At 40.1% G+C, this 12,374-nt stretch overlaps 1 protein-coding gene across 1 annotated transcript; it reads right to left on the reverse strand.

The window, feature by feature from the left end:
- Window positions 1–347: 347 nt before the first annotated feature.
- On the reverse strand, window positions 348–1,286 carry LOC149452612 (olfactory receptor 1M1-like). Its single transcript, XM_089689291.1, has one exon. The coding sequence runs from the start codon at window positions 1,284–1,286 to the stop codon at window positions 348–350; it is 939 nt and encodes a 312-aa protein (XP_089545417.1).
- Window positions 1,287–12,374: the final 11,088 nt, after the last annotated feature.

Genomic DNA, 12,374 nt, shown 5'->3' on the forward strand with positions numbered 1-12,374 from the left:
ACAATTGGATTTTCAAAATTTTGGGTTGTCGTGGATACAAGGATTGGTGAAAAACCTTCAGTGGAGATACTATTTTCCCATGATAACTCTTACAGGAGTAAATTTTGTTTCCTAGGGCTAGATTTACTCTCAGTCATTCGAAACTCGAATGTTCATAACTTGGGGACTGCCTGTATGTAATATATTGTAGGTTTTCAAGAAACACAGTATACATTTTCTCATAAAAAATGCAGTAACTACATTTTAACTCTTTCAAATGCCTTTAACTACAACTTTACAAATGTTAACTCGATCTTATCTTGCATGCTTGGTTAAATTATCTCAGTATTTTCTGTGAGAACTCTATTTCAGTTCATATTAAAAGAATTGCTTATTAGTTTTCCTAAAACCTTTTTCAAGTCTTTATTCCTCAGGCTGTATATAATGGGATTCAGCAGTGGAATGACTACAGTATACAGTAAGGATGGAAACTTAGAAATGTTCCATGACTGTCCCCTACTAGGGACCAAATAAATACAAACCAGAGTACCATAATACATGGAAACAACGGCCATGTGAGAGCTACAGGTTGAAAAAGCTTTCTTTCTTCCAGTATTAGATGACATTTCAAAAATGGTGACTATAATATAAACATACGATACAATGATGATAAAGAATGGGATGACTACAAAAAGAGCGCTCAGTGATGTCACTTCTAAACGTACAGTGGCGGTATCAGAGCAGGAGAGTGATAGAATGGGGTCAAGATCACAGAAAAAGTGGTCAATGATATTTGGCCCACAAAACTGTAATTGTGATATGGTCAAAGTATGAATTAATACTATTAAAATACTTGCCATCCAGTTTGTGATGACCATTATCCAGCAAACCCTGTTGTTCATGATCAAAGCGTAATGCAATGGCTTACAGATGGCCACATATCTGTCATAAGACATCACAGTCAGAAGAAGACTTTCCAAAGTTTCTGAGACTCCAAAGAAAAAAAACTGGGTGACACAGTCAGTTAATGACATGAAGGTCCCTTTCATCAAGATAGCATGGAGCATATTAGGAAGAATATCTGTTGCCAGCAAGATATCTGATAAAGACAGTTGAGAGAGGAAGAAGTACATGGGAGAATGGAGGGTTTTGCCATAGAACACCAGCATGATGATCAGGAGGTTTCCACACATTGTCAAAGAGTAAATGGTAAAGAAAACAAAAAAGAATAAAAATTTTAAGTTTTCTGGACTCTGAAAACCTAAAAGGTGTATCATGTCACTTATGGTATGATTTTTCGCATCCATAGCCCACAATAGATAAAGTATTTGAGAAGAAAATCAGTATAACGAGAAATAGCCGTAGTAACCGACCACAATTAATTTGACTGAGGCGAGACTACTGAAATATCATTTCTGATTGGTTGTTGTTAGCTGACCATTTTGCACATTGGTAATCAGAAGATTGAAGAAAAAAACACTGTTAACTAGGACCAAGTTTGTAATGTGCGTAATATTTAGTGGCAAAACATCTCAGCCATAAAGTGATAGTGATGTGAGCTTGATGAGAGAGTTTCAGTGCTCTGGAAGCATTCATAGTGAATTTTTATTAATTACCTTTTCATAGATGGAACATTATAATTGAGTATTTTTTTAAACAAATATCATAACTGTTGAATCTCATTCTTGGCTAGATGTTAAATTATCCCATAACAGTGTTTTGTTGCTTTTATATATAACTGGATAGGACCATGTGATACCACTGGGAATATAAAATATTCAAGGATATTTTCATGGGATTTGTTGTTACTGGTATATGGGGCAATTATTAGTAGGCTAATTTCTTTTAGAAAATGATAATTTAGCTATTTAACGAAAGTGAATCAACCAATTCAAGTGCTGTAGGAAGAATATATAAAGACAGAAATGTTTACAATCCCATTGCTGCTGCTGTATATTCACTGAAGGTCAAGCCTTTTCTGGCACTTTTTGTTTACAAGCCAAAATCAATATTTTTTTCTAGAAAATTACTTAGACCCCCCCCCCCCAAACATTTTACACACATATATATATATATATATATATATATATATATATATATATATATATAAATAAAATGTTTGGGGGGTCTAAGTAATTTTCTAGAAAAAAATATTGATTTTTGCAATATATACACTATATTGCCAAAGGTATTGGGACACCCACCCAAATCATTGGTTTCAGGTGTTGCAATCACCTCCATGGCCACAGGTGTATACAATCAAGCCCCTAGGCATGCAGACTGCTTCTACAAACATTTGTGAAAGAATGGGTCGCTCTCATGAGCTAAGTCCATCCATGACATTTCCTGGCTACTAAATATTCCATTGTCAACTGTTAGTGGGATTATAACAAAGTGGAAGCCATTGGGAACAACAGCAACTCAGCCACCAAGTGGCAGGCTACGTAAAATGACAGAGCGGGGTCAGCACATGCTGAAGCGCACAGTGCACAGAAGTCACCAACTGTCTGCAGAGTCAATAGCTAAAGACCTCCAAACTTCACGTGGCCTTCAGATTAGCACAACAACAGTGCGTAGAGAGCTTCATGGAATGGGTTTCCATGGCTAAGCCTGGTAATCCGATGGACGTGTCTAAGTTTGGCAATTGCCAGGAGAACAGTACTTGCCTGACTACATTGTGCCAAGTGTAAAGTTTGGTGGAGGGGGGATTATGCTGTGGGTTGTTTTTCAGGGATTGGGCTTGGCCCCCTAATTCCAATGAAGGGAATTCTTAAGGCCTCAGCATACCAAGACATTTTGGACAATTTCATACTCTCAACTTTGTGGGAACAGTTTGGAGATGGCCCCACCCTGTTCCAACATGACTGCGCACCAGTGCACAATGCATGGTCCATAAAGACCTCAACCCAACAGAACACCTTTGGGATGAATTAGAGCGGAGACTGCGAGCCAGGCCTTCTCGTCCAACAACAGCGCCTGACCTCACAAATGTGCTTCTGGAAGAATAGTCAAACCCTCCCATAGGCACCCTCCTAAACCTTGTGGAGGGCCTTTCCAGATGAGTTGAAGCTGTTATAGCTGCAAAGGGTAGGGACAACTCAATATTTAACCCTATGGACTAAGACTGGGATGCCATCAAAGTTCAGTGTGTGTAAAAGCAGGTGATCCAATACTTTTGCCAATATAGTGTATATATACTGTGTATATATATATATATATATATATATATATATATATATATATATTTTAGCAGAGACCCTAGAGAATAAAAAAGTGATCATTGCAATTTTTTATGTCACAAGGTATTTACACAGTGGTTTTTGAAACACAATTTTTTGGGAAAAAGTACACTTTAATGAATAAAAAAAATATATAACCCAATTATTTTGTAAAATTTGTAAGATGATGTTATGCCGAGTGAATAGATACTTATACCATACAGTATACAGTGGGGCAAAAAAGTATTTAGTCAGCCACCAATTGTGCAAGTTCTCCCACTTACAAAGATGAGAGAGGCCTGTAATTGGAATCATAGGTAGACCTCAACTATGAGAGACAAAATGAGAAAACAAATCCAGACAATCACATTGGCTGATATGGAAAGAATTTATTTGCAAATTATGGTGCAAAATAAGTATTTGGTCACCTACAAACAAGCAAGATTTCTGGCTCTCACAGACCTGTACATTCTTCTTTAAGAGGCTCCTCTGTCCTACACTCATTACCTGTATCAATGGCACCTGTTTGAACTTGTTATCAGTATAAAAGACACCTGTCCACAACCTCAAACAGTCACACTCCAAACTCCACTATGGTGAAGACCAAAGAGCTGTCGAAGGACACCAGAAACAAAATTGTAGACCTGCACCAGGCTGGGAAGACTGAATCTGCAATAGGCAAGCAGCTTGGTGTGAACAAATCAACTGTGGGAGCAATAATTAGAAAATGGAAGACATACAAGACCACTGATAATCTCCCTCGATCTGGGGCTCCACGCAAGATCTCACCCCGTGGGGTCAAAATGATCACAAGAACGGTGAGCAAAAATCCCAGGACCACATGGGGGACCTAGTGAATGACCTGCAGAGAGCTGGGACCAAAGTAACAAAGGCTTCCATCAGTAACACACTACGCCACCAGGGACTCAGATCCTGCAGTACCAGACGTGTCCCCCTGCTTAAGCCAGTACATGTCCGGGCCCGTCTGAAGTTTGCTAGAGAGCATTTGGATGATCCAGAAGAGGATTGGGAGAATGTCATATGGTCAGATGAAACCAAAATAGAACTGTTTGGTAGAAACACAACTTGTCGTGTTTGGAGGAGAGAGAATGCTGAGTTGCATCCAAAAAACACCATACCTACTGTAAAGCATGGGGGTGGCAACATCATGCTTTGGGGCTGTTTCTCCGCAAAGGGACCAGGAGGACTGATCCATGTACAGGACAGAATGAATGGGGCCATGTATCGTGAGATTTTGAGTGCAAACCTTCTTCCATCAGCAAGGGCATTGAAGATGAAACGTGGCTGGGTCTTCCAACATGACAATGATCCCAAACAATGAAGGAGTGGCTTCGTAAGAAGCATTTCAAGGTCCTGGAGTGGCCTAGCCAGTCTCCAGACCTCAACCCCATAGAAAACCTTTGGAGGGAGTTGAAAGTCCGTGTTGCCCAGCGACAGCCCCAAAACATCATTGCTCTAGAGGAGATCTGCATGGAGGAATGGGCCAACATACAAGCAACAGTGTGTGCCAACCTTGTGAAGACTTACAGGAAACGTCTGACCTCTGTCATTGCCAACAAAGGATATATAACAAAGTATTGACATGAACTTTTCATATTGACCAAATACTTATTTTCCACCATAATTTGCAAATAAGTTCTTTCCAAATCATCCAATGTGATTGTCTGGATTTTTTTTCTCATTTTGTCTCTCATAGTTGAGGTCTACCTATGATGCCAATTACAGGCCTCTCTCATCTTTTTAAGTGGGAGAACTTGTACAATTGGTGGCTGACTAAATACTTTTTTGCCCCACTGTATATGCACTATACATACTACACCAACTATAACATATCACACTTTAAAATTGCACACTCTTGTGGAATGGCAACAAACTGCAATACTTAAAAAAAACTCCATAGGCATCAATTTAAAAATGTTTACAGGTTACTTATTTAGAGTTTCAGAGGTCTAGTGCTAGAATCATTGCTTCTAAAAAAAAAGTAAGGGAGGACATGTCCTCTTTATGTAGACATCTGAGGTCTATAACACCCCAAACCTCTCCTCTACCTTTAAAAGCATAACGATTGATTTCATACTTTAAAAAAAAAAGCAAATTGTTTACATCCAGGCCAGACCGAAAGTGACATCATGATGTTGCTCTGGTTTTCCTTAATCACAGAGGTGAGGAAATATGATCTAATCAAAACCTAATCAAAAATCCTTTTTGTCAGGAAAGGCCTGCCCATAGTGAAGGTGAAGTTCCACGGCGCACAAATATGCGCATGCGCAGAGTCCTTACGAGCTGAACAGATGTGCAGGCACTTGGACATAGGCGCGCACACATGCGAATGCTCACTCGCGTATATGGGCATGCGCCTGTCACTAATGCAATGATTAATACCAATTTACCCTTACAGCTTCCTAGGCAGGGGCGGACTGACCATCTGGAAACACGGGCACTGCCCGAGGGCCTGGGGTCAGTAGGGGGCCCCATGAGATGCCCCTGGTACCTTTTTCATAGGCTTTTTTGAGTTTGGGCAAGGACACAGGGGCCCCAAGATCCCCTATTGCCCGGGGGCCCCATGAGTTGTCAGTCTGCTTCTGTTCCTAGGCCACTCCTCTGCTCATTTCAAAGTAAGTGTGGTAAAATTTTGAACCTTAAACTTAGAAGAGATTCCACATGAATCCAAAATGTGGTCACTCTCCAATGCCTAGTAAGATTCTGAAAGGGTCCCTGAGAATGTCAGGTTATGTGGAGTGAAGGATGACAGCTCCAAGGATTAGGTTTTCATTCTTAGTAAGTTAAAGTTAGAGGGTTGCTCACTTAGATTGTCTGGCTGAAAGGCTGAGCAAGCTTCTAACTGAGCGTGCCGGAGCTGCTGCATTCAACTGTCTGACATAGACCGATGGACCAATCAGGATCAGGAAGCAGATCGATCGACAGATAATTCAAATTAGTCCCCACTTGCAGAACCTGCTCAAAAAAGGGGACCCCAGATGGTGACACGTTTGAGGCACGTTTAAGAATTTTGGAGTACCCACCTCGAGTTGCGATTGGAAGGTGTATGACCCTGTCCTTATCTTGGCAATTGATGACCACTACCTGATACTACAGGATAAATCTTATATGCGTACTTTTGACGCACTTCTGGTGAGTGAGCAATTTTTACCCCAGATTCACCGTGTGGTACACTGGAACTTTATCCCACGCACCCATTAGGATCTATCGGATCCCCACGTCGGGCCTTATTTTGGGACTTTTCATTTCACTTAATCTCACCTCAGTGTGATCTGATATTTGCACTTGATTTATAATATGTTATTTATGATATTTTAGCGCTGCACCTTATATATATATATATACAAGCTTCTAACTGACCTTACTTAAGTCTGATACACACGGGGCGGAACAAAAATAAAGCTGATGAGCTCACAAGGAGTTCACTGTGCTAACAATGTGATGTTAGTAATATCTTCTCTGAACTATGGTATTCTGACAGGGGGACCACCCTCTTGCAGTCATTGGCTAAGAACACTGATGGGATGCCGATCGCCTGCTGGTTTTCCACCAAGCTTGTTCGACCAAAGCTGGCCATAAGATCGGCTTCTGTCAAACAAGAACCTGGACATATGGGCCAAATGTCAGCCGTTATCTACTATACCTGCTGATTTTGGATGATATTCAGCCTGTGTGTACGGGCTTATGAATGAAACTCCGTGAATAACTACTCACTGATTCCACAGTCTGGATGCATAGGGACCCAAAGCTTTTGATTAGGATGTTTTACAGTGATTAACCATTTCAATACCGGGCAATTTTACACCTTCCTGCCCAGGCCAGTTTTCAAGTTTCAGCGCTCTCACACTTTGAATGACAATTGCGCGGTCATACAACACTGTACCCAAACTAAAATTTTATCATTTTCTTCACACAACTAGAGCTTTCTTTTGGTGGTATTTAATCACTGCTGGGGTTTTTATTTTTTGCTAAATTAACAAAAAAAGACCAAAAATTTTGAAAAAAACACGTTTTTCTTTGTTTCTGTTATAAAAGTTTACAAATAAATAATTGTTCTTCATAAATTTAGGCTGAGATGTATTCTGCTACATGTCTTTGGTGAAAATAACCCAAATTAGGATGTATTATTTAGTTTGTAGGAAAGTTATAGAGTTCACAAACTATGGTATAGATCTGAATATTGATCAATCCTGAAGTACTGACAGCCAATCTAATTTCTTGAGGTCCAAGAATGTCAGAACAGTACAGATATCCCCCAAATGTCAGGACAGTACAGATATCCCCCCAAATGTCAGGACAGTACAGATATCCCCCAAATGTCAGAACAGTACAGATATCCCCCAAATGTCAGGACAGTACAGATATCCCCCAAATGACCCCTTTTTGCAGAGTAGACAGTCCGACGTACTTCATAAGAGGAATGGCGAGTTTTTTGAAGTTGTATTTTTTTTGTCATAATTTTTTGGAAAATGACAAAATTTAAAAAATTATTTTCACAATTTGTTTTTTACATACTGTCACCAGTGCAGTACAGCATCATCATATAACTGGCATGAACAGGGACACTGACTGGTGACAGTATAAAAAAAAAATATATATATTTTTTTAATTTTTTAAAAACATTTTTATTATTTTTAATTTTTTATTACATTTTTTAAATTTTTTTTAAGATTTTTTTTCATATTTTACTATGACCAAAGTAGTACAATGTTACCATAGTAACATTGTACTACTTTGGGGAAGTGAACAGTATTTATTTTATTTTATTTTTTTTACACAATTTGCTTATAGCAAAGTATTACTTTGCTATAAGCAAGCATTTACCAGAATGAAATCAATTCATTCTGTTTTTTTTTCTTTTTTGTGCTTAGCTGTGATTTGGTCACAGCTAATCACATGACATGTGCATGTGACCTGCTGTGACCATTCACAGCTAGGCATTAGTATACAATGGATGGCATGAATGAAGCCATCCATTGTATACAACTGTCATGTGACCTGCTGTGATTGGTCACAGCAGGTCACATGGTACCGGCAACGGGAGCCGGTACTCGGATCTGTCATCGGCCGTGTCCGAGATACACGGCCGGTGACAGATCGCGCTGCTGCGCCGCTCTGCAGTTGCGCGAACTGAGCATGTGCGGGAGCACGCCAAATGGCGTGCACCCGGCATGCAGAAGCACTTTTGCCGCCGCCAAACAGCCATTGGCCGGGCGGCAAATGGTTAAGATGAGATACCTTTCAAAACGACTCTACTACTTTTGAATGCTCCCAACAGCTGTTAAAATACAGCAAAAATATTATTGAAAATACATGCGAGGAACATTCAGTGGTTGAAACAAGGAGTGGATCAAAGGAGGGATTATCCCTCACAGGCACACAGGCCAATTACAAAGCTGCAAGATTGAAGAATACCAAACATTGGAAGGAGAGTATTATCTGATCTGGTTGGAACACTCTTGCACTTTTGCACTTGGAACTTTAGATATGAATTAATATTGATTATTTTTACATTTAATTTATTTATATTTTTTTATATATAGTTTTTTATATTTCACTATGAATTACCACTTGGTTCACTGATGAAATAGTGGCACATCTATATTAGTATTGCACAGTGATTAATAGTTTATGGCAATATTAATTTTTTTATGTTTAAGATATCAATAGTGAATATTTTACATATATATTACATGCACTGAGCACTTTTTAGTTAGTATTAGAGCGCGGTAATTATTTGATCAGTTGATATTATTCAATATAAATTCAGATCCATGTGACCTAGAGTCAAATCTATATGTTTTCAAACATTAATTACCTGGAGGTCTGGAGAACCTGAATATAACTAATTACTACCTAGCTGCTAACAGAGCCCAACCTGCATGCTAACACCTACATCATCCCGTGGGTTTTCATAGACACTATGGGGTTTATTTACTAAAGCTGGAGAGTCCAAAATCAGACTCCCTTCTGCATAGAAACCAATCAGCTTTCAGGTTTCATTGCCAAAGCTTCATTGAACAAGCTGAGGTTAGAAGCTGATTGGTTTCTATGCAGAAGGGAGTCTGATTTTGGACTCTCCAGCTTTAGTAAATAAACCCCTATGGATTAGGACCTGGTGGCTCTGTACGCACTTACCTGGACCCTGCCACGATCCAAGCTCTATACTCAAGGCTAATACTGACTCATTGTTAAAAGTATGGGACCCGAAAAAATTTATATCTCCCCATCCTACATTAGCAAGCACTACAAAATGTCCCCTATTTGCACCAGGTATTGAGAATTTGAATTTTTTTCCATTGGTAGACAGATAAGAGGTCCATTGATGTACTGTATATTTTACACTATCTTGAATCAAAACCCTTCACTACTTTCAAGATTCACATGACTTCACCCCCCCCCCCCCCCCCCCGAATACATTTTGTTACTTCCAAGTATACCACTATAGGAGTTAGTTTACTAAAGGCAAATGGGCCATTCACTTTTTTTTCACTATTCCCTTTTTCTTTAATATTTATGAATGTAGTGAAAACTGATTTTGCAAAGGATACACAGTAGCATGCAAGAAATGTAAAAAAAAAGTGAAGTTTTGCTTGCACTTGATTCAATGATAGAAGTCAGCAGGGCTTCACCTCATTCCTTAAGCTAAGGGAAAATTCACTTGCAAAGTGTACAGTCTATTTGCCTTTGGCAAATCAATCCCTCCACTCTTTTGTGCAGAGAAATATACACTCACAGGCCACTTTATTAGATACACCTCTTTAAATGCTTGGTAACATAAATTGGTATTCAGCCAATCACATGGCAGAAACTCAATAAATTTAGGCATCTAGACATGGTGAATGTGACTTGCTGAAGTTCAAACCGAGCATCAGAATTGGGAAGAAAGGGGATTTAAGTGACTTTGAACATGGCATGGTTGTTGGTGTCAGACGGGCTGGTCTAAGTATTTCAAAAACTGCTCATCTACTGGGATTTGCATGCACAACCATATCTAGGGTTTACAGAGAATGGTCTGAAAAAGAGAAAATATCCAGTGAGCAGCAGTTGTGTGGAGAAAAATGCTTTATTGATATCAGAAGTCAGAGAAGAATGGGCAGACGGGTTGCTGCGACATTCTGATGGTAGGGTCAGAATTTGGTGTAAACAACATGAAAGCATGGATCCATCCTGCCTTGTATCAATGGTTTAGGCTGGTGGTGGTGGTGTCATGGTGTGGGGCAAATTTTCTTGGCACTATGTTGTCTCCATGTCTAGATATCTACATGGTATCTCCATGCATTGAGTTGATGCCATGTGATTGGCTACTTACCAATTTGTGTTACCAAGCAATTGAACAGGTGTACCTAATAAAGTGGCCAGTGAGTGTACAAGGGGTGGTCAAGTCAAACTGGGACTTCTAAATTTACAGGTATAAAAAGGGATGCCAGTGTGGCTGTACTACACACAATGAAGTTAGATAATGTAAAGCCACGTGAGAATGTAAAGCAAAAAAAATAGTGTACCTAATAAAGTGGACAGTGAGTGTAATTACCTACCAATTTCTCAAAGGCCACCAATCATAAGATTGATTTGACATACAAGGTATGACAATGTAATTCCCGGAACACCAGCGGTCTAGCCCTATAGTGATGTGTCACACAGCAATTCACATTTGAGTGCGTTCTGACATATTCTATCTTACACTTGCCTTGGTCGCAGACCAGTTGACTCAGTAGTAGTAGAAGAAATAACACGTGAGTGCTGTCAGGAATGGACTCGCCAATGGTGGTGGGACTCACCTGCCTTGTGGGCTGCAGTACCAGGGCTGGCCAGCAGGTGCTCTCAACAGCCAGAAGCTCACTCCTGCAATCAAGCCATCACCTGAGGCTGATTGCAGGAGGTGTATTTAAGGAATGGCCAGGCCTGCAGTCAGGGCCTTGGTGTATTGTTCCCATGAGCCCCTGTACCTGCATCCTGTCTGCTTCCTGCCTGATCCTCTCTCTGCTTGATCCTGACTCTGCTTGAACTCTGCCTGCACCGACCTCGGCTACTCCTGACCAATCTTCTGCCTACTCCTTGTACCTTGTCTTCCCGTTAGCTACCGACCCAGCCCACCTGACTACGTTGTGCTCCATATTTATATATATATATATATATATATATATATATCAGTTAAGGTTTGGGTTTATTGCACCTTGTTGTACGTATTTGTGTTAGTTTTGGGTTTGGTTTGTTGCACTGCGTTTATGTTTGTGTTACCCTTAATAAAATATATTGTTTTACATGCTATACCTGAAGTCTGTGTTTCCCTGTGTCGGTCCACACACCTCTGGTCATACCCGGAGCCCCGACAAGTGCTTTGCACTATTGGCGGAAAATGAGTGACAGAAATCTGGGGAAGTGGATTAACATCAAATTGTGCTTGAAAATGGTGAAAAGTGTGAGGGGAGCATTAGGTCTGTTACAACAGGCTTATGATGAACATTCTATGAAAAAATCAAGTACTTTTAAATTGAATAAGCAATTTAAGGTGGGGCGGAAGATGTCCACGATGATGCAGGAAGTGGGCAAAGGGACATATGCAAATGTGGAAAAGGAAAAGGTTACAGGAATTTGTGTGGAGGAAAAGACCAGAACTCTAGCCTGACAAGTGGATTCTCCACCATGACAATGCTCCTGCACATGATGCGTTAAGTGTTCGTTAGTTCCTGTCCCAGAAATCCATTCCGAAACTTGAACAACCATCTTATTCCCCTGACTCAGCACCCTGCGACTTTTGGCTGTTTCCACAATTAAAAAATGCCTTAGGAGGACACAGATTTGATGACATTCCGGACATCCAGCGCACCGTGACAAAGATACTGAGCAGCGTTGCAGAAAAGAAAATTCCAGGAATGTTTCCGGCAGTGGCACAGTCAGCTAGAAAAGTGCATCACTTCACAAGGAGACAGCTGGTAGTGTATAGGTAAGGTATAGGTAGGTTTACAGTCCATTCTGGGAATTAAGTTGTCACCCCCTCATACATCACTATTTCATCAGCTGCAATCTGGTCAACACGTTTCCTACACATTTTTACTTCCTGAGTAAAATAGCCAATGTGCATCATGCATAATCATTGACCGTTGTTGTGGTGGTTGAGATTTATGGTGGTCAGAGTAGATATACCGCTTCTAT

This window comes from Staurois parvus, unplaced genomic scaffold (genome assembly GCF_062004578.1).
Source record: "Staurois parvus isolate SC_StPar_1 unplaced genomic scaffold, SC_StPar_1.0 ptg000470l, whole genome shotgun sequence".
NCBI classification, from domain to species: Eukaryota; Metazoa; Chordata; class Amphibia; order Anura; family Ranidae; genus Staurois; species Staurois parvus.